The sequence below is a fragment of the Pangasianodon hypophthalmus genome, chromosome 21, assembly GCF_027358585.1.
Source record: "Pangasianodon hypophthalmus isolate fPanHyp1 chromosome 21, fPanHyp1.pri, whole genome shotgun sequence".
In the NCBI taxonomy this organism is placed as follows: Eukaryota; Metazoa; Chordata; class Actinopteri; order Siluriformes; family Pangasiidae; genus Pangasianodon; species Pangasianodon hypophthalmus.
In genome coordinates this window covers 16,613,476-16,637,241 of record NC_069730.1, presented here as the reverse complement: position 1 = coordinate 16,637,241, position 23,766 = coordinate 16,613,476, and the positions used below count along the sequence as shown (strand labels likewise).

General features: G+C 37.1%; 2 protein-coding genes across 3 annotated transcripts; both read right to left on the bottom strand.

Annotated features, from left to right (window-relative positions):
• Nucleotides 1–1,587: 1,587 nt before the first annotated feature.
• Nucleotides 1,588–14,421, bottom strand: mau2 (MAU2 sister chromatid cohesion factor). Its single transcript, XM_026925540.3, has 19 exons — nt 14,069–14,421; nt 13,654–13,671; nt 13,386–13,451; nt 11,835–11,930; nt 11,622–11,716; nt 11,459–11,486; nt 11,155–11,310; nt 10,398–10,544; nt 9,261–9,351; nt 7,765–7,868; nt 7,596–7,673; nt 7,392–7,457; nt 6,217–6,300; nt 6,083–6,132; nt 5,540–5,617; nt 5,234–5,345; nt 4,945–5,035; nt 3,975–4,102; nt 1,588–2,034 (listed from the first exon to the last, which is right to left on the bottom strand). The coding sequence occupies exons 1-19, from the start codon at nt 14,300–14,302 to the stop codon at nt 1,960–1,962; spliced, it is 1,797 nt and encodes a 598-aa protein (XP_026781341.1). The 5' UTR covers nt 14,303–14,421; the 3' UTR covers nt 1,588–1,959.
• Nucleotides 14,422–14,716: 295 nt separating this feature from the next.
• Nucleotides 14,717–23,493, bottom strand: sugp1 (SURP and G patch domain containing 1). Of its 2 annotated transcripts, none has more exons than XM_026925598.3 (14): nt 23,354–23,493; nt 22,696–22,858; nt 22,494–22,597; nt 21,306–21,536; nt 20,472–20,595; nt 20,291–20,388; nt 19,414–19,537; nt 18,390–18,709; nt 17,943–18,049; nt 17,064–17,241; nt 16,783–16,889; nt 16,106–16,251; nt 15,687–15,816; nt 14,717–15,098 (listed from the first exon to the last, which is right to left on the bottom strand). In XM_026925598.3, exons 1-14 carry the CDS (start codon nt 23,370–23,372, stop codon nt 15,072–15,074), a joined length of 1,878 nt encoding a protein of 625 aa, XP_026781399.1. In that variant the 5' UTR covers nt 23,373–23,493; the 3' UTR covers nt 14,717–15,071. The 2 variants fall into 2 exon arrangements, with proteins under 2 accessions (XP_026781399.1, XP_026781400.1); XM_026925599.3 differs by having other exon boundaries at nt 19,414–19,525.
• Between the last annotated feature and the right edge of the window lie 273 nt (nt 23,494–23,766).

The following is a 23,766-nucleotide window of genomic DNA, read 5'->3' as shown; positions in this document are numbered from 1 at the left end:
TTGTACAGTGGATAAGAGAAAAGGGAAAACGAAAAGCACTGTGACATGTCAGTACAAAAGACATCATGTCTCGCAAAGGAAACTCTGGGATCTTGTTTAAGAAATATTTAGTAGAGTATTACAAAAGGTCTTCAGTTTCACCAGCCTTGAGTTGTGTAAAGATGAAGGAATGCTGATCTGGAATCAGTTTGCTACTGGAGACAGATCCGGATACAACCATCTTCAACTTAAGAGGGTTCATTTATGACTATAGGCCAAGGATCATGTGAATGGAGAACAGGTAGTCGCATTTCTAGCGCCCTCTCTTGCTTACACTTTTAAACCCATCTCAAATAAAATCCAATACCAAGAGTGGAACATACCAAGAGGCAAGCTAAAAGTGTTTAGCAATAAATATCAGTGAAACGTAAACCGAACGTAAAGATCAGCGATCTATGACGGTATGCTGGTGCTCTTTCTGCCTTTTCAGAAATTTTGCCAAAAGCCAATACTTTGCAGACAAAAAAAATTAACCTTTGTTTCTGGACCTAGCACAATATTCCCCTAAACAGCTTTGCCAAAATGTTCTTAACTAACAAACTGCCACTGGTAATAAAAATTTGATACTGCTAAAATATCTGCAGTGCTCAAAATAGAGAAAATCTATACATACTTTTTGAAATACCCCACACAAAACAGAAATTGCAAAAAAGAAAAGATTACTATGCATTTAGTTACATGTTTTAGATGTAGTTAAAAAAATAAACAATGAAATAGGACAAAAATCTCTTGATGATGCTGAAACAATACTTTGAGACGTGGCTTAGCGTTAAAGACACTGACTCCGGGTACCAGGATGCAATATAGCGACGGATTTTGTTGGTAGCTGATTATTCCTTACATCATGTCCTTCAAGCTCTTAGCTGCCTGTACAAGCTCGGCTTTGATATTAAAATTAGCCTTTTGTTATGACAAACTGTGTCTTTCTTTAGGTCTACTCTCATACCAACCCCTGAAAATGAGGGGAGTGTCCTACTCGGGCTGAATTTGTCAAGGCCAAGTTTGATCAGATCTGCACCAGACGTCTTCGATCTTACGCATAAAGATTTGTTACAGCTGCAGGTTTTCATTCGAGACAGTCAGCAGCTGCAAATAAAAGTTGTTTAAAGTCAGTTGGGATCAAATATGGCTCTTGATTGTTTAAAATGAAAACCTGCAGTTGCACCAAGTCTTCGTGGATAAGAGTGAAGATCAAAATAAAAAAAATATCAAACCAGATAGCATGCTAACTAGTGAATCCTGCTGAACACACTGTTCCAATGCAAATCCAACACACGCTTCAGTACGTTTCATTCACTGCTTAAGGTCATGGATGATGTATTGGAGTTAATTTAGTTAAAAGGTTAATAATTATGAAAAATATAGAAGTCCATGTCTTCTAATCAAGTTTGTACATGAACATACAGTACGCACAGAGGAACGGGCCAACTTGACTAAAGTTTTAAACTGATATGAAGAGAAATGACTGAAATGAAGAGATTCACTGATACCTTCCATCTTCTGTTGAACGGTAGTCAAATGACCAAATAGATTTTCTAAATTATAAGACTGTATGCCTCCAAACCAAACTCTTGCCCAGTAGAGCCTTTCTCTGTTTTTTTTTTCTCCATGTGTGCACATTCATGAGGAGTGAAATAATTATCGCGCCCATTGTGACTCATATCCCAACCGTTCCCAAGGTCTCAGTGTCATCTCATTGCCCCAACATCATACAAGTTCAATAAGAATAAGTTAAAATCTGAAGAATACAAGATAAAATCTGCAGGACAAAGGCAGTGGAGTCCTGTCTCCTTTAGTTTTAATGTATGTGTGTGTATGTATCTATGTGCATGAGGGCTCAGAGGCTGACCTGTATGTACAATTTGTGTGCTCACAGTGAGTGAGAGGGTGTGTGTGTGTGTTTATCATTGTGTTGCGTATTCAAAGCAGGCTGGCCAGGCTGGTTGTGGGTCCATTCTGAGCTTGGATCTGCACTGGTGGAGGTCCATCTGTCCACTGAAATAGACACACACACACACACACACACACACACACACACAAACAAACACAAATAAACAACCTGTAAATTTAAAGAGGAACCAAAACTATAAACAGAGTCTATAAAACTCCGCATTAAAGTCTAAATGACATTTGCATGGACCTAGACTGTTTACCCAGACTAACAAGGGTCCAGAACTGAACTGCGCATAAGTCAACTGTTGTTTTATTCACGGAAAAAAACAAGAAAAAGAGAATTGTGTAGCAGTCTGGGAAAACCCATCAGGTATAAATAAATTATTTATAAATATTACATATTTATTTATTTATTTTGACATTTCTAGGTTACAAGAATTTTTTTATTTAGGCTACGTTCTAACCTGTCTGCCTGCAAAGATTATGTTGGGTAAATAGTAAGTGTGTCGAGATACGACAAAAAATATCATCACAGTTCTCTAAGGCATTTCCACGACACACAATATGCTCACAGCAATAAAGCAGTATTGCATGAAAAACGCCTGTTTAATTTTATTTGTATTGTATATTGTTTGTTGTATTGTATTTGTAAAATTTTATTTTGATTTATCTGCAAAAATAAATTTATTTACATTTTTGTAGAAAAATGTCATTTGTAATAGATAAAAACAAAAAGTTAACACTGGGGAAAAAAAAACCTGTAAAAATTTTTAACAATTAAAAACCCCTTAATTTAAAAGGTTAAGTACAAAGTTCTAAATTAACATCACATTAGCTGCTTCCAGTCAGTTTGTACCTATTTAAAAAACATTTAATTAAAAAAAGAATAAATAAATAAATAAATAAATAAAATAAAAAAGAGAGTGATTCTCAAAAAAACATTGCGACAATTTATCCCACGTGACATTTACCTCAGATAAAAGTCTGATGTGGATGATACTGATAATCAACATGAGAACTCATTTCCCATTGTAAACTTCTTTATCGTTCTTTAAAATTTGGCAGTAATGTTGTATTTCTGTCAGTAAATTAGGTTATAAATGTAGAGGTAGGTAGGGTGTCTTTCAGTGGAACTGAAATGAAATTAAAAAATGTAATTTTCTGTTTTTTCGCTTTTAGGGTAAACCCGACTTTACTAGATCTTTACTTGTGGGTGTGATACATGCAACAGAAAAACATATTTCAGTTCAGGAAAACTTCTAATATAGCAAAATTTGACTATGTGAACCATTTTCCCAGGCCACCACACAGAAGAATGCAAAATAACGTAAAAATGGAAATAATTTATTCCCCTGGCTATAGCTCTCCACAAAAAAGCAAAAATAATGACTGATCTAAAGAAATAATACAGGAAATAATCAAATTTACACAAATGCTATCTTAGTTACATCATATGCAGACAAACCCCCAAAACATTTTTGGTGTCCAAACTGCTTAAGATTTGCATTAGCTCTACAAATATAGCAAGCAATGGAAGCTCATGACCACCAAGTTTTGTTACAACTTCATGGTGAAATCATGCTTTAAGTAACTTAAATAGATTCACTTTTTGTGTTTTCTAACACTGTATGACATGAGTGTTTGTAGAAATGAATAAAGGTACATTCCACAACTGAAAAGTGGCATCCATTTTCGAAACTGTAACTGTTTCCATCACTTGCTTTCTTTGCAAACAATTAAACAATTGTGATTATTTACAACACTAAATGTATGTTTGAACATAGGGATGCTCTGCTTTTAGTGGAAACTGTTTATGTGCAAATAATATCAGCCAGACATGGCCATCTTGACAGTACGGTCATAAACCATGTTAAGCTATACTGTAATACCAGCGTAGCAAAATTGACACCAAATAAATTTACTAAATTAGATTTGGTGTAAATGGAAATTTGTTGTAAATTAGATTTGAACGTGTGTCTTGAGAACTGCTTGATGTGGCGCGCTAGCACAGCCAAGCACTGTTGGTGTGATGGAGCACTTACACTTATGAGGTTGTGTTCAGGCAGGCTGCAGGCAGCTATGTGGTCCTGTAGGAGCTGCTGGGAGAAGTTCTGGTGCATTTGTGCTGCCTCGTGAGCATCTATCGTGTTCCCACAGGCCTTGTTCAGATCTGAGCACAGAGAAACAGGGATGCATCAGCTTTCTGGTGAATCATAATCAAAACATTTGGAGACCAGATAATATTTGTGGGATGTTTAATTTGCCCAGAAAATATTATTTTTTTCCCACTTTCCACTGACTCACAGGATAATTACAGAGAAACATGAGTTACAGCAACACCATCTTTGATTTGCTCTGACTTAAGAACACTACAATATTTAAACAGGGGATGAATCTCATGTTGTATTATTATTATGAAGATGACAAATATACAAAAAATACAATAAAATATAAAATTGAAATATAATTACTGTTAAAGCAGCCCAGAACTTAGAAATGGTTAACCAATGGCTAAATAAATAAAATTTTCTTAAGTAATTTTATTAAAAATAAATAAATAATAAAAACAAACAACAGTGACAACTGAGGGATCATAACTAACAAGCTCTTATGTGTTTGTGGTATAATGAAATAAGCTCAACGGTTTCTGGTAATCAGAAACCTTTAGCCACAGAACCTGCTAGATAACTTTGCTAATATAAGAGATGTAGGTTGGCCATAGAAAACACATTAAACAATTTATTACTGCACAGATGACAGATAATCTTTTCCAAATCAGAAACACATACGTATGTGGAAACACTGACAAAACCAAGCAAAATAAAATACAGCAGAAAGCTATCATCTAACTCTCCTGCTTTAGGAAAGACATTAGCAAGACTCGAGTATTTATTTTGCGCAATGTGAGAGAAAAATGCCACTGCTCACAGCCAAACAGTGCTACATCAGACATCTAGACACATTAGAGCTTTCAACTGGCCATATCTGCTAAGTGTAGTGTGAATTGTTTACCTTTAAGCAGAGCAGAAGACCACAGCTGAACAGACATGTCAGGAATCTTGCTGGCCAACTGCATGGCTGGAACCACCATATTGTTGCTTTCCTGGAGAAGATTTCACAACTTAATGAAAACAGATTACACACACTCCATTTCAGGCTTCTCAATACATGTGATTAGACCTTGTCCAGCCATTTTCACTTTATCTCAGGAAGAGAATACCCAATACACATGCTCACAAAATAATGGTAAACGTGAATAATTCATTTCCATGGCTGAGGAGGATATAAGAGCACCGCTTACCCTGTGGTTTCCCAGAACATAGAATATGTGTCCGAGAAGAACAAGCGAGCATGCGGTCAGTCGATTCAGATCCTCAGCATTTGACATCTTTAGAGTCTCACGCAAGAAACGCCTGTACACGCACAGACACACAAGTACAACCATGATTAAGCGTACACAAGTCTTAAATTTCTGCTCTGGTACGTAAACAAAACACAAAGCATCACTTAGAAGAAAGACTATAAACATTAAATAATTAAATGCAAATAACTGTAAAACAGCTCTCTGTACTGATGCAGAACAAGAGGCATGCACTTGTGAACTGACTTGGCCTCGTTGTAGCGTCCCTGGAAAAACGAGAGGAGTCCACGGATATAAAAGGCTGCAGCTCGCAGACAGTGAGAGCTGCAAATGGGAAAAAACAGGTTAAAATATGTTCAGTGTTTGCAGCAATAAATAAATAAAAACAGTGGCTTTAAGTCTAATTTTTAAAGGTAACATCATAATGTTATTAGTATTTATAGTTGTGTCTTTTAGTTTTGTTTTGTTTTTTTCTTACTGTCGAACAACTATTTTACCCATTTATGACAAGTGTCTATGAGCAAAGCAAAAACAAAACCTTTTAAGCTTAAAATACCACCATTTATATTATTGGCTGTTTGTTTCAGCACATAAAGTTCGTTTTTAGAAATCTTGCCCAAACTTTCCCTGTTCTGAAACTCCTATTTCATGGTTTAAAAAAAAAAAAAATCCTTTGTTAAGAAGGAGTTATGTTAAACAGGTGATCATGATTCATGAACCAAAAACAGTGTAAATGAACTTTTAACATAATTCAGCAACAGATAGCCAGTGCAAGCATGAATCTCTTACCTGACAGGGAAGTTGTGGTCAGGGTTTATCCTCTCTAGTAGGCTATAAAGCTGTTGGGAGGAAATGAAAACATGGTTATCCTTCATTAATACAGCTGGAATAAAGATGTAATAACAGTATATAAGGTGACTCGCCTCTTGGTGTCGGTTGCCCTCTCTAATGTACACACTGGCCAGGTTGGTCACGATGAAAGTCCACAGTTCCTGGTGTGTAGTAAGCTGGGGAGGGAGCAATTGAGAAACGTTAAACTGGCGGCACTCTGCAAACACGACATCCACCAGGAAAACAGAAAGAGAAGAAATTATTATTAATATATTAGAGAATAAATAAATAAATAAATCCATTAATTAAATTCCAATTTCAAACTCCAGTTGAAAAATGACCAAAACACAACATAGCTTTGAATTCCAGTTCTAGCCACAAAAGCAACAACATGGAGGGCATTTTATTGATAAACTCATACACAATATGCAGTACCAAACTAGCAAATAACTAAAGACAGTTCTGTTTAGGCAGCTCTGACCTACCCACTAGACACATCACTTAGTGGTCATCCTTCCAAACCCACACCAAACACGCTACCGGCATGACAAGCTTAATCAAAAAGCTAATAGCCAATTGTAAAACAAAGTCAGCTAGCTAGCTGGTTAGCTCGTTTGGCAAACTAAGATGTTACTGACATCCAGCTCGTATTGGCCTCTGGATTTAAATGTCTGTTAGACTCAGATTGTTGAGCAAGAACTGTGCAACAATGTATGCTCCAGATCCTGAAGTTAGTGGGTATCCAGCCATCTTTATTCACTGCAGCAATCCAAGCATCTTGCTGTGCTCTGTCTTTTACACTTTAATCTCTGAAAACAAGTTTGTTCCTTGCCTGAGGGAGCAACCAACAAGTTCCTAGTTTTAATTTGGGCACCCTGTCATTAAATCAACCTGGCAGTAGCATTAAAAGAGGTAACGACACACTGTGTATTGTTCTTCGCTAGTGGCTTGAATGATGTTTACTGACAACCAGACATGTTCTAGGAACAGCAACGTCACTTCCTGTTCTCATGAATATTCTTTTGAAACATTCTATAGATACTAGTGGGTTTTGGGCTTCCTTTTGGTCTCTGACATTTTGTGACTAAAAGTGAAACCATTCACACACTGGCATGTTTTGACATTTGCATCAACACAAAGGGACTGAGACATCAAGCACCTAAAGTGGCAAAAACATGTAGTATGTGCAGTTTTTCAGAACAAGTAGGATGATAATTCCGCTCGTCTTCTAGTAGCTGCAGCAATGAATGAAACATAGAGCACTTACCCGCAAGGCTGTAGTGAACTGAGCCTCTGCGTTGTCCATACAGTTCACAGAAATACAGTAGAGACCCTGATGAGACAGATATTCATTAAACACACTTACAGAAAGCGTAGGCACCCGTGCTTCCCACTGATCATTTAAATCCTGTGTCATTTATATCAGCTGAAACATGAGCATGTCTGTTGTGTGAGTGGAATGTGGACTCACTAATAGAGTATGGAGCTGAGCAGCGTGGTTGGAGAACAGACGAGGAGATTGCTGGCACAGCTGGCACACCTGAGAGATCTGTTTGAATCACACAACTTTATTAGCACCAAATTGAAATATCACCCAAAAAAAAAACCCCACAGTAAATCAGATGTAGCTGTGAGCTGACCTCCTGCAGCGCCGTCGCTTTGTGGCCCGTAACCAAGCGACACATGATGATGTGCTCCAGTAGGATGACTTGGAATGACGAGAGGATGGGACTGCAGTCCAACACTAAAATAAAACACAAGACAAAGCAAATCTGAGGCGCTGACCAATCAGATACGGACATGACGCCTGAGGACACATCCACACGATGGCATAATAACCGAAACAGAAAAATAGCTGAAATTCAAGCATTTTAATCAGGTCCAAAAACCGCAGATCACCATTTAGGCTGATATATCACGCAGCCTGGCTTTGGCATGAATATGAGGATTTAAAGAAAAGGCAATAGCCAAATTTCTAATCAATGCCTCAGAACACTGCTATCTAGTTACATATCTCTAGGAATTTACATTATGTCAATTCTCAAATAAGAGCCTTTGTAAAAGTTCTGCTACAAATGACAGATGTCAGGTCATGGTTTTACATGCCTCTGGTCCTGAGTGTAACCAAGGCCTTTCATTTTAGTGTTAAATTAGCAGCCAATTTGGATTTAGTTTTAATTTCAGCCTTCTGATGACAATACAAAGAAGTTTTAATCATTTGGTTATTGTTTGCTTTTGTCTAGATTTAGTTGGCAAAAAAATTATAGTTAATTTAGATAAATAAAACTGAACAGTCAATAAAACCTACAAGATTTTCCCTAAAATTGTCCCAATGTGTTCACTTAACATATGCCCATCACGCATACTAAAACCTTTCTCTTTTTCTGGTGCACAAACACTAAATAAATTTACTGACTGCAATTATTATATGGCCAACATTCAGCGACTCCTTCACACACAAACGGGCACATTCAATATCATCATTCTAATAAGCACATTTATTACACTACATACGCTCTACAAAAGTAATTAAATTTATGAGATTTTGACGGGATGTCAAGAGGTTTGCTAATTCTAGCTAGCTAGTGTTATATTAGCATAATACTAGCATGTAAGCAGAATTACAGGAGCTTTCTCCAACTATGAAGCGTTAGCGTACGCATGCAGATCAGAAGTGTGAGCAAACCATAATCTATCCAACAGTGCATGTGACCACAGCGTTTTCCTTTCACTCTGCTTGCTCAAGTGTATAGACTGCAGTACATCTTAATTATTCTGTAATTCTTTAATAATTCCCTTGCAAACTGAGTGTGCAAAGGCTAGGAGAAAAGATCAACAGGTTTAAGATATTTTCGATTTGATTTTATTAATATTACACTTCATCGTATGTTTAAAGCAGAAGGGTGAATTATTATTTAGTTATTGTTTCGGGTTTGTCATAGAAAATCAAGAATTATGAATTTTGAATGAAGTCAGACATTATATACAAAGCCATCAACTCTAGAAAAAAATCAAAAAGCAATAAAAAACGTATATAAATTTTGTATAATACACAAAATAATCAATGTTTGGCATAGAATGATCAACTTTCCAATTGTTATAGTTATAAAACTATTGCAGTGCATTAGTGACTCACTCTTTAGTTTCTCTAGTTGCATTAGAGCTTTGTCTGTGTACTTCTGCGCCTTCTCCAAGTATCCGGCCTGCATCGAGTGCATAACAGTGACCTACACAACACACAAACAGAATTTTAGTTAAAGAATTGGGAGAGATAACTGCTCAGAGCAGACAGTGTGAAATTAATACTGAAATTGCATATATCTGTGTTCAGACCTCCAACGTAACTACTGATTTGAATGTTAGTCAGACAGGTGAGTGGGAGTTGCGTGTGTGGGCGGAGTTAGCCTAAAACACAGGTGTCTCAGTTATGCGCATTTCTAACCCCGGACTTAAGATATTGCAGACAGCACCGCTGTCTGACAGTATGATGTAACAGCAAGATGCAAAGACACTCAAAACAACATGCAAAGCCATTTAGGCCAATATTAAATCTATGAATATAACACAATAAATTAATTCATAGTATTCTCATTTAAAAACCCTGAAAATGGCAGAGACATCATCTTAATTGGGGACATTGTTTATCTCAAGTCAGCAACTCAAAACAGCAGGATAAACTAACCTATACACATTACAATGTCATGATCTCAATTTAGTGTTTAATTCATGGCTTCAGTAATACTGCTTGATGCTGGATCTATTTTATAAACTGCTTAATAACCCATATGGAAGCCATATTCTTAAATTAAACCAAATCTGCAGTGATTAATGTGATACTTATGTGAAGGATTCATGCAATGATAAATTAGCAATATACTACACCCCATGAATATTTTCATTCATATAACATCAGATGTCTTTTATTAATTTTTCTTTTTTAAATTGTCTCTTGCTTTTATGTTACATAATATTATATCTGACAAATTTTTTTTTAAAATAAATAAATAAATATTCTTCTGAAATGAAGAATGTCTCCCAAACTAATGTTGCTCTGCTCTAAAGTGCGACTTTCTGAAAGTTTTAAGACTATTTATGCAGAAAACTCACAAAAGAACAAACTCAAACAGCTGGAACTTATAACAAAATATTTCATGCCTGCATGTTTGAACATGCATTAACCAAAAATATGTTCTGTGTGAGTGTGCTAATTAGGCTGAGGTTGTGACTTAGAGGAGAGTATGTGTGCGTGTGCGCATTTGCGAGAGGGACATACCAAGTAGACAAGCACACACATATGCTCTTTAGGCAGCCAGTGGAAGAGGTCCGCGGGGTTACTGGGCAAGATCTCATCATCGTGGAGTGTTGAGATGGTCTGGATGCACTGCTGCAGTTGCTTTAAACACGGCTTCACGCTTTTCACCTACACACACACACACACACACACACACGGTTGAACAAATCGCACTTTTTCCACAACTCATTAAAAAGCAAAGCCACAATCAATGATTTATGAAGCAATTATTTTTCATGGGTCAAAGATCAAAAAGGGTTTGCATATAAGATACAACTGAAGTATTTAATAATCTAAATATTCTTATTGACTTAATGCTAAAAAAAAAAAAAAAAGAAACTTTTAAACAGAAAGAAAACCTGATAACTTCATGTGTTTAAAATAAAACACAACCTTACAGTTACTTACAAATTCTTTTGTATAGTTGCTTTTGCAAAGTGAGTGCACCAATAAGAGGGAGAAATTAAAAGTTTACGTATTAGATATTGTCGTGTAGAAGGGTGTATTCTTATTATTATTATTATTTAGTTAACTTTCAGTTTTGTCATAAAAAAACAAACAAACAAACAAAAAAAAAACTGTCAATGAAATTAGCACTCGTCACAAAGAGCAGCATGTTCAGACCTGTGGCACTGAATTTAATTTCCCAAATCCCTGTTTTCTATACACTGAGAATCTAATCTAAACCTGCCGGGCATCTGCGCAACCCAGACAAACAATTAGATGTGGACACACCGACCTGTCCAGCATCCAGGTAATGCGTGACCTGCAGCACCAGGAAAAAGACCCGGAGGGATTCCTTCTGTATGGGGTTTCCCTGCCAGTTCTCCACGATCTGCCCACACAATGTGAGCAAAGGATGCACCTCCTGTAGCTTACGTTCCATCAGCAGCAACTGTATGCGCACACATACACACCTTATAATCAACACACAATTAAATTAAAGTCGTATAGACAAGCCTACTACTGCTACTGTTCAGTCATCAGCACTAATGAATTATTCCATACACAAATGGAAGGGGAAAAAAACAACAAAAACTCACCATCCCTTTACTCAGAAGAAACAGAGCTCTGTGCAGAAAAGATCAGGAGATCAGGATGATTAATAACAAATAAATGTTCTTCCATATATACATAACCTTCTCTTATTCAAAACTAATATAAAATTAGTTTTTATAATTTATACTTATAATTAGACATTCATGCCTGGTATATTCTGATCCGACGACCCTAGCATATTCAGCACCTACACCCAATAAGTCACACGCAGACACTAAGTCCTTCTCTAGTGTGTGCAGTTGCTGCAAACAAGAAAAAAAATTCAGACCTCAGAATAACTTCCAAAACAGTGGAGCTGTAGTCATTTTTCTGTTAATATTCTATAGAGTATTATGCAGAAGAATATCTGCCTCCACTTACTGCTAGTTGGAATAACAATCTGCAGTGCCAGTAGGGAGTCTGCTGGGAAATCTGGATGGCTTTGCGTAGTAAAGGCTTAGCAGAATCAACCAAATTCTAGGGAAAGAAAAAAACACAGCTATATTTCAGATAAATTCATACTTTTGACAATTTGTACTAAATTACACCTCAAGCCTGAAACGATAAAAAAAGCAATGTAGGTGCTTTGTACAACCACACAACAATTCAAAACACAGATCAGAAAAATCTATAAAAATCTACAAATCTAATAAGGTCGTATATAGCACTATGCAGACAGGAATATATCTATAATTTGTTGTTCTGCGTTTTAAGCTCAGCTACTGCTTGAATTCGTTCTGGTTTTGGCAGGAGACGATAGAAAAAAAGTTAGCGTTTCCTGGAGGGCCTTTATACTTAAGAAAAAGTGCAAAACGTCTTTTCCCACAGGATATAACCAAACATTTACCAACATGTCAGTTCAAACAGGATTTATTACTTACGAGTTATTTTTACTGGTAAATTTATAGAAGCTAAAACACAGCGTAAAGTTCCCAGATGTTTACACATCCATAAATAATTCAGACGGGACAAATATCCTAGAGATATACTAGAAAAAAATTACATTACTCCACCTCCCCATGTAAAACTAGTCCCATCTGAATAGGGATTATATCAGGAGCTCCCAAACTAAAGGTCGTGACCCCATGTAGGGTCGCTTGATTTACAAAGGAGGTCCAGATGGTTTGTTTTACTGATTTACGTTACAAATTTTATATATATATATATATATATATATATATATCTTTTACAAATTCATATTATGAATATTGCTCACAACCCAAATTTATATGAAGAGTGTATGTGCTATTTTGACCTTTTATCACTATCCTGACACGCCTCACTATCTTAGAAGTTTAGAAATAAAAACAGACAAATTTCCCCATCCATCTACCTCTGCTAGTTCCTCTACCACCTACCACATCGACTGACTCTGACAGTGGAACAACAGAAGTCGAGAAAATGAACGCAAAAATATGCTGAAACATTTACTGAATATGTCCAACATGCCATAAAATGCTTGGAGTTGCAGAAAATTAATTATATCCATTTGGGGTCATTTTGCCCAAAACGTTTGTAAACTCCTTGTTTATGACATCTGCGGTGTCGTCAGGAGGATCAACACGTCAGGAAAAATGGGCAGAGAGATGCCAAGCAACCTGGCAGAGCTAAAAGAGACATGCTAGAACAAATGTGCGAATCCAAAAGCTGTTCTGAGTATACAAAATAAGTTTGGGGTAGTTTATATGGGCAAACGATATGCATTCAAGCTATTAGAAAATATTAACATCACATACATATAGGAAAATGTCACCGTCTTTTAAACTGATACTTTTTTTTTTTACCTCCACTATCATCTTAATATTCACCATTTGAGCATTTCTGTTTCTTGTGATAATAAAGAAACATCTATGAAACCCAAGTGCTATAAATTAATTCATCATCATTTTGTTCAATTACAATGTGATAGTGTATAATGTATATAAAACTCACCTGTTGGCAATAAAGCTCTGAGAGAAGACTGGCAGCTTCAAATTTAACATCTTCAAACTGGGGGACCTGGGAAATCTGGTTAAGGTTATTTCTGCAAACTGCAGCTTCAAGATTTGTCTTGAGCAGAGGATTCAATAAGAAGTCTTTACAATTAATTCACAGAAGATAATATATAACTGACAGTTTATACAATCACATACTGAATACTAATACATCTGCAAACTCAATGAGCGTTTTTTTTTTTCATTGTAAATATAGCAAAGGATACTTGTTGCGAGATGCACCACTGAAAGAAAAAGAGAGATGATCAGCTAATGCATTAACATGCATACACAGAGAATAATAATATATAGTATGAAGAATAAAAATTGGAAACCACATATACGAAGCGGGGAAACTAGCTCACGTTAGCAAAGACATTTTCATGACCGACTTCACTACAGGACTGACCCATTGAATAGCCTAACGAGAACACGTAATTATAACTATAATTTCATTAGGTAAATCATTACATATTGAAAAAGTAAAGCAGAATAACTGTAAAACCTTACGTGACTTCTAAAGATAATATATCTACCTAGCTAACCTAGCTAGCTAAGTATTCCCACAACGGCGCTCCCACTAGTGAGGCCTACATGTTCCGCTTCTCCGCCACATCCTCGGTGTTTCCTTCCCGATCTTACCGCTTTCTCCAGATGATTCCGGGCGAGGTCGCTGTTCTTGGTGTGGTGATAGAGCACCGAGCCGAGCTGAAGGTGCGTTCGGGCCTCTACTCTTTGTGGAGGCTTGAACTGAAATACAGCCTGGAGACAGTGCACGCAGAGGCGAATTTTAGGAGGACTCGAAGTGCGAAAATGTTCGGCAAAACCAAGCAGGGCAAGATACCAGGACTCCGGGGCCTCTCCGCCAGTCGCCATTTTGACGACAATAACAACAAAAACAACCGCGGCCTAAGCGATACTGGCCTATTCTCGCGAGATTGGATACGGGAACTTCCGCACACCAGTAGACTTGTGGGGCATCGGGAGGAATCAGGACGATCCTCCTGGCAGCTCTTAAGTGTGATGATATGGTGTTACATCAAAACGTAGTTTCTTAAGCTGAGAATTTAATTTCAAGTGGAATTTGATTTGCTTCCCTGATGCAGAGCCTGATATATTAAGTTGAGTAGCTAAGCAATTCAGTATACTGATTCCTGAAACACCTGACTAACAAGAACTGTGGGTTTGGACATCACTAGATAATAGAGATATTTCTTAAAAGAATGTGTAACACACATACAAACACACACATACATACATACACACATACATACACATACACACACAGAATTAGAGGACCAATAAAACTTTAATGGGATGTCAGAGCACATTACAAGAGATGTTTTGAGAACAAACATAAAATAAACAGTATCATTATTGGAATGAGTTTTGATAATGTCAAGAATGTCAGAATTTTGTGATATTTCAGTTTTTCTAAAGAGAAATGTATGCAAAATTTGAAATATGAAAATTTGAACCATATTCCAAAAAACAAGTTGAACAGGAGTGAATCAACCACAAGAAAAAAAATTGGACATTTTTACGTTCTGACAAATGTTACAATGCTACCAAGGTGTGTATTTCGAACTACAGACTGAAGAAAAGGTATCAGACAAGATAAAAATTATACTGTAGTACAACTTCTTCAGTAATATGGCCTCCTTGGATTATTCTGGTGGGGGGGAAAAGAGAAGATAGAGAGATTAGGAAATATCGAAAAACAGGACACTACAGAATAAATTAAATTATTCCTTAGAATAACGTCTCCTCAAAATTCAGCCTGTTCCCCTGTATATAAGGCATCTCATACACACTGTATGATACTATATGTCCATCTTAATTTATTTTTATATATGCATCTTTTAAGTTTTTCCATTGTTCAATTGTTTAATCATTGCTTAATTTGGTTTTTAATTACTGGATCAACTGGATTCATATGATTTGTAAGTTAAACCTTAAAATTCTTTCCGATTCTTATTCGCTGCACCGGACAGAAAAGCAGCAATCTAATGTACATACAATACATATATATCTGTGTACATTATATATATATATATATATATATATATATATATATATATATATATATATGAAATATACACACATTTATTTCACAACAGATTTAGGAAAAGAAATGCAAAAAAGCAGAGCTTGAGTTCTTCATCACTGCATTACGCCTTATGCCCTGTGCAATTTGTTCCAAATGTAATACAACTCAATATAAGAGAAAGCCATCATATAATGAATACACATTACTGACCAAAGGGTTAGGTCTGAAACGGTAAGCCAGCATCATTCTCTTGCGGAAAGCATCGTATTCGTCATCGTTTTTGCTGAGTTCAGCAGGTCGGTCCACTCCAAAGCCTGCTCCATCTACTGCTGTGGTTCCTCTGGAATACAAAAAAAAAAAAAAAAAAAAAAAAAAAAAAACCACCACACAGAGCCACAAAAGATGATTTGATAACAATTTGGTGAGTTTGCCAAGTTTGCTAAAAAGTGAATTTGTAATGTGCATTGCTATTTCAAACTTGTACTGAACAGCTCAGTAATGGGTACAGCTCAATAATGGGTACAATGATAATCACGATCATACTGAAATACTCAATACTGAAATCAGTATTACTGTATTCTTTTCATGTGCAACAGTCTGCAACAAAACGCAGTCACTCTAATCTTTACCTGTTGACAGGGTTCTTGATGCCCTGGCCCTCGGTGCCCAGACCCTCTCCCTCCTTCCAGCCCATCTTCATCAGCATCTTGAAACCAATGTTCTCTACAGTCAGCTTGAACTCTTTATACTCGGAGTAGTCTGGATCTCTGCCTTCCTACACAGCGAAGATACACAACCACAGATTAGTCAACATAGACATATTGAATGTCCTATTGAAAACCTATTTGTAATAACATTTATCTTTAAATAAAACAGACAGATACACAGCAATGACACACAACAATATATCAGAAGCACAGAGGCCCAGTATTCAATAAGTATCATATATACCATCTACATATACAGATATTTTTAAAAGTGTACATTTTTGGAGAACATCCTCCAAAATAGTGGCATTTTCACTTTTTATTTTTATTTTAAATAAAAAAAATAAACATGCTCTAAGATCACTGCATCAAATTACACCTTGTCTTTGTAATTTTGCACTGGAGTGTATGAGCATTTATAAATCATTTTTTGCATTCCCTTATGGACAGAGAGGTTTTCAAAAATGTAGCTGGTATGGACGAGGATATTTTTGGTATGTGGATAAAATTGTGCGTTCAGAAATATTCAGACACACATGGCGAGGTCTTTGTGGAGCTGGAAGGACTGATTTATGCTTCTACAAAGAAAAATCTCTCACCTTTAGAGCCTTAAATGTTTCCATGAACTTCTCCAGCTCATCAGGTGGCAGAAAGTCACCAATGAAATGCTTTCCTTTCCCCATCTCAGTCAGCTGCTCGGCCCACTCTGCACCGAAAAACGTTAAAAAAAAAAAAACAAACAAAAAAAAACACCAACATGTTTGCTAGCTGGTATCTATCACAATACGAGTCACTGTATAAACATCAAACTGCACCCAAACTCCATTTGTGTTGGATGCATTGCTAATTATAACCCCTATGTTCCAAAACAATCGCTGACCCCTTGTTTTTTCCATCTCCATCTTTCGGAGTCTGTGTTCCCAGGTGCCGTTCTTGGAGTCGATCTCCTCATCGCTGTCGTACTCATGCTGGTGCTCCCGCACAGCCTTCTCCCACATCAGCTGCATGTCCTGCATTGCCTTCTTGTGCTTCATGATCATATCGAACATCTCCTGCATCTGGGTACATATTGCACAAATACAACGTATGTAACTCAAGAGTTAGTAACAATGACGTCTTGTATATCCGCCTTCAAATGCATATTAAATATTGGCATTTAACACAACTGAATAATACTTACATTTAAAGGCAATAATTATAATCAGAGCTGTCAGAATTTTAAATGTTTATATATTAAATACGTTTAGTGAAATGCTTGATGTAGGAAAAAGGTTTTGAATAAATCCATGTCATTTATAACATTATATTTTCATCTTTTTTAGTACATACGTATTCTAATTAAATTAAATTGCTCTTTTTCCGTGCTAGAATAAACATTACTCTGTCATTTGTCTGTTGCCATTATGATGTCTCTCATGTATTGAATAAAAAGCCCTTTGGGATTCAGCCTAAGTGTGTGTTAAAGTGGCTTAACTGAAATAAGTTGGTGGGTTTGTTTTATGCAAGGTGTTAAAATCTGACTAAAAATCAGCGTTATACATTACTGCGTTCTAAACAAACAAAAACATATTTGAAACACCAAATAAATGTATATTGTCTCTTCTTGTGATTTGCTTAAAAAAGCAACAGAATTTCACTTTTGGTTTACACATTATGAATGTAGAGGGTAACATCTCTACATTTTTGTCGATAATTCAAATAAAATATAAGAGAGTCAGATTTCCAAAACAGTGCAGTGCAGGTTGTGTGTGTTTCGTACCTCCTGCTGTTCTTTGAGTTGTTTCTTCTGCTCCTCAGAGAGCTCTGTGACTCCCACCAGCCCAACCGGCTTCCCTTTCTTATAACCCAATCCTATCAGTTCCTGCTCTGTAATTTAGACACATTGCGCACACACACGCACACACACACGCGCGCACACACACACACACACAGAGTCAAACACGCCAACAAACACACGTGTTCATTTCATATTACGCTGTGTACTTGGCTAAGCCTGTACTTACACAACAGCATAAAAACAATTCCTGCTTGGCTTTGCCCATACTGCTTCATTTCATTTCAACAACCTAACTATGCAGAAGGAGAACTCTAAACAACCAGTTTAGGTATGCGCTTAGCTTACAGGTCCGTGTGTATACAATAGCAAATACCTAGTATGTGTACATCTTTCTGATATGTATTAAAGGACACAAACATGGTAGAGTACCAGACAGCGTGGGAGTATCAGGATCTGGCTTAACCATTTGAGGGATGACGACAGAAGGGACCGGCAGGTCCACTCTGTCACCCTCAGACCCCCAGCGACTCTTCCTCTTGCGCTTTGCACCTGTAGCAGTTATGTCCTTATTCTGCTCTGTTTGGGCTGAACTGAGGATGTTGGGAACTGGTGGAGTTTCAACCGGGCGCTTGGTGCCTGAAGACGACTCGACAGTAGACGGAGGTGCAGATCGACTTTTGGCCTGTCGGTACTCCTCTACTTTGGACTTGTAGAAGTGGTGAGCTGGACTTTGGTGATCATATAGGAATCTAGAGAAGGGACATTATTCTCAGTCATATCCTTAAGCCAATTAAGTTTAAATAAATCTAAAATTTATATTAACACCTCATATGGTCTGTTTTGATCTTTTTAGCCTAGTCTAATAATGCTTTGAACACAATTAGGCGAGGTAAAACCAGGAAGTGTACTGATGATAAACGTTAACCCTTATAATCTGTTCACTACTTAAGTACATTTTACAGCAACATACTTGTAACATTCTAAAACATTTGAACACACACAAAATGATAAGTCTCATTTAGAGATCCTACTTATAACAGAAAGGAAAGCAATAGGGATAAAAGAAGGTGTTACATAAGCCAATCCAATAAAGCCTCTAATACGGCCCTAATGAATTTAGAATCCGTTTTCTAAATTAAAATCTTTTTGTGGAAATTCCTTTTCCTGAATTAAAATCATAACTGAATTTAAAGATTTGAAAAAAGATCCTGTCTCCTTTATTCCACTAGAGGGCAAAATAGAGCAATAAGGGGACGTAAACTTGGCTGCTGACAAAATGTGCTAATGATGTGTATGCAAGTCTTTATTATCAAGTGAAAAATTGGACATATAATCCTAATTTAGTCCATTTCACTTTTCATCACACACTTTTGTGACATTTAGTTGCATTTAGTTGTGTTTTCTGTGAACAGACCGTAATGGCACAAATTAACTGACATGTCAAAAGTCTCACCTGAAGGTGGGGTTGTCGTGGTTGTGTTTGATAGCGATGGCCTCCACCTCTGGCCCTCCATCGGCCACGAAGCGGGCCAGCTTCTCCGCCACCTTCTTCGTGTCCTCGTCCACTGAGGAGGAGACTTTAAGCAGCTTATCAGTACTGGGACTCAATTCAAACTACTACTCAACTGCCTCATATCAGTCTACTGCAGGTGGAGGAATAAAAGAGGGAGGGGGCGGCATGTAGGTAATCTTTGAACCTTTCTTAACTATGGGGTTAGAATTGTTTCACATTTCCAAATTAACAGATTACGATCCACAAATAAATGTAGAGAGATTCACAAAAATTAAACAAATTCACAAATAAAAATGACTGGTCAGCGCAATGTGGCCGTTATGTAATTGGCTTGAGTAGACGGTGGGTGGAGTCCACCTATTTGTGGATGCGTGTGCACGTCTTGACGCTAGAAATGAATCAAAATCCAGCAATCCACAAATGAATGCCAGGCAGAGTTGTGTTCGTGACATATTTGTAAATATTTTTATTTGCAAATCTCATTTCACTTATTTGTGAATTTAACTCATTTTTGTGAAACTCCTAATATATATATGTGTGGATCTCATTTTATTTATTTGTAAATTTGTTTAATTTTTGTGAATCTCTCTTCATTTATCTGTGGATCGTAATCGATTTATTTGGAAATATGAAACAAATCTAACCCCATACTTAACACTCAGAGTGAGACTGGTGTGTATTTGAAATAGTATGATTGTTCGTTTAGTGTTTATGTATTGAAACAGCTGTATAAATATATTGCTCTCTCTCGCTCTCTCTCTCTTACTGACACAATTTCAAAATGATGAAGAAGGGAAAAACATGTATGTTCTCTTACCATCAGTTTGTGTAGATGAACCTTGGTTCTCTTGTCTAAGTCGCGCTACTTTCTTGCGAAAGTACAGATATTCCTTGCTGTCCCTCTCAAATAAGAACCTATATGAAAGAGAAGACAGGATCCACATTTAGTTTCTGTCATAGATGAAGCCAGAGTTAGTTTCATATTCAATGTGACTTACGAGAACATGGGATTGTCCTTGTAGTCTTCCAAAGCTTTCCTCTCAAGCTCTGGTCCGCCTTCGGCAATGAAAGCAGCCAACCGGTTGATGATGTTGACCAAATCTTCATCCTCTGGGGGGGAAACTTTAAGCAGGCTATGAGTACGCCGCGATAACTCACACATTCACAACTGCGTACTAATAAGACAGGACACGAGGTGCGGCACGCTGTGAAACATGCACTGTCCACCAGAACAGCATGTTTCGACAGCCCATTATACTACAAGCTCACTTAAAAAAAAAAAAAAAAAAACAGGACACACTAAACCAATAAAATAAGGCTTTAAGTCTTATAACTCTTATTTCCTAAACAAAAACTAGACTTGCATGAAGTGAAGATTCAACATAAAAATAGCAAATCAAACTGGTATTGTATCTGTATTTGCATACCGAGTCAAGAACAATAAAATACAGGGTGTCCAAAAAGTCAGGAACCAATGGGAATATTTCGAGAAAATATGTCGATCTGCAAAAAAAATATGATACAGCAGCTGATAAAATGTACAATAGAGCATAATGGTGAACATGTAGAGCATATGTTGTAAATAATAAATACAAAATTAAGTACACGTAGTTTTAGTCTCATTGGTTCCTAACTTTTTGGACACACTGTGTACAAAATAACAGCTGGCAAATTGTCAGCCTTACAGACTGTTGTCCTCTCTTTGGTAAAGACATTTTAAAAGTAACATTTTGAAGAATAGTTTTTACGTTTCATTAGTGTAAAGCTTTATGGCATGAAAGAACTGACAGGAAAGTAAAAATGGATTAAAAAAAAAAGGACTGTTGGGTTACCTTTAACCTCCAGGTAGTGCGCGTCATCGCTCTCGTCCTCGTCCTCGTCTTCGTCCGGTGAGCTGAAGATACTTGGTCGAGGGATCTGAAGTGGTGTCTTTTTGGTCTGGGAGTAGCTCTTATACTGATTGAGCATGCTGCCAACACCCAAACCGGGCCGTTTCCCAACCAGAATGTTTTTCTTCTGGCTCTGTGAAGAAGACGAGGTTCCTCCGGAGTCACTGCTGGATGCTGCATGTAATTCAGCACATTTCACAGGGTTATTATCTTTTAAACATACATGGTATCCAAAATTTGAGTGTAAAAGTTTGCAAACCTTTAGAGCAAATTGAAGAAGTCCAAGAGCTATACTGCAGCAAGACATTTACTGTATTTCACAGATATTGCTCAAAAAAGAACTCTATTTATACAACAGTTAGTTCCGATCCGCTAATTTAATTGTAAAAGCGGCTTTCCAAGAGAGCTGATATTTAGTACAACAGCACTGGAACATTTCACTGTCTGTATAACTCCATTTTATATGTACGTGACATAAAATTCCAACTCTAGCAATAGTTCATTATACTGAAAGCGTTACTACGCTAACTAAGGGCTGTCAGTCAGTTTGTGCATTGCATGACAACACGCAAAGCTCTATCCAGCTGTGGCTTCTTTGGGGACTATTTTCATTGACGGAGCAAAAATAAACAAAATATTTGGCCATATTTTGTCCGAAATGTCAGTTACTCTATATTAATTTCTTGTTTATAGTACAGTTAAAAAGCACTATCACACTCGCAGACGTGCGTTTGCACTGAATATCAGCATGGCTGTAATTACCTAAGACATCTTGTAATGTCCAACAACGGGTGAATAAGAGCCGTGCTGATATTCAATACAACGGAACTCTTGCTTGTGTGACATTGCTTACATATACTGAAATATCTGTGATGTGCTTGTGGAGCTAATTTGACGATCAGTGCTGTATTGTCATAATTCCTACGTTGTGTGCCTTGCTGATGTCATGGAGCGACATTGCTAGTGGTGGATTTTCCCTTTAAGTAAGAAAAAAAAAAAAAGATAAAACAGTGTAAGGTCTGTAAACCGAGGATCATGTGGGATGCAAACCTTTGCACTCAACTGTAGCTTATAAAAAGACACCAGGATGCACTATGCTGGTTATGGTCAAACCTGTAAATAGTTTTATACCTGAATCTGGGTTGGATTTCTCCTTCTGCATCTTTAGAAACTGCTGAAGAAAGCTTCCATCGTTCACAAACTTGTTTGAGGTCAGTCCCTGCGATTCAGAGGTACTGAAAACACAATAATCTTTGTTAGAAAAGCAGAGGTTCATAGCAAGATGGCTTGTTAGTAGTGAAATAAGGAGGAGGAGAATGTGTAGCTGTGTAACCTCTCTGCTGATGGCTTGCTGGGAGCTGACAGGTTCTGCTTGGCTTGCTCGGCCAACTTGGCCTCTATTTCTCGCTTCTTCTGTGCTATGAGCTCCTCCTGACGCATTATAACGTTAAACTTGCTCTTCTGGTGAGCTGATTTACTTTTCCAGCCTCCTCGAGCTTAAAGAAAAACAAGAGGTGTAACATCAACATTAGACTGAGACATGAAAGAAAGTGAATACAAAAAAAAATGAGCATCATTTACTCATGTGTTCACAATCAAATGAATCAATAATTAAATAATAATAAAATGGATAATATAAAATCATTAGATTTATATATATATATATTATTAACATAAGAGCAATAGCGTTGTTTTTCCCAGCGTATTCCGACATGTCCTGATTCGTGCGCTATGATTGGCTAGAAATTTACCCCCACAGCCAATCCGCCGCTCGGATAGTGTTTACTAACCAATCCAAGCGCAGGGGGTGGGGTGTGTCGCAATACGGGTAGGAAAAAATAATGCCGTGAGCTAATTAAAACAGCTAGCTCAACTTAGCCTCCTCTTGCTAGCAAAATAACCACCTAAATATTGCAGTTATCGGCACAGAGACAACATATGCTATGAAATTAAACGACTAAATTCGTAAACTATCTATTTTAATATTTTACCTGCGTCATTTGACTCCATTTCCAGGACGTAAAAAGCCCGGTTGAGGCTGAAGAGAAGCGCTAGTTCGGGCTCTCTTGAGAAAACAAATGTTTATCTGTGAAGTGAGGGGTTTTAGAGTGCCATCTAGCGGAACGGCGGTTTCCATTTTAAATTAAATTCCACTTCCACTATATGAGACGAGAAGGGTCAGTTATTAAGTAAACATATTTAAAGTATATTACAGTATTTAAAAAGGGTGTCATGGTAATACATATACGACAATAAGGTTTTCCCCCCAATTTAAAATGGTAGGGAATGACTTTAGTGGGCAAAAACATAGGTGAGTGTCTGTCAATCATTTTTTGCATCAACCAATCAAATTACAGCCAGTGCCCGTTAGTCACATGTTACCTTGGCCAATCACGAATCAGAA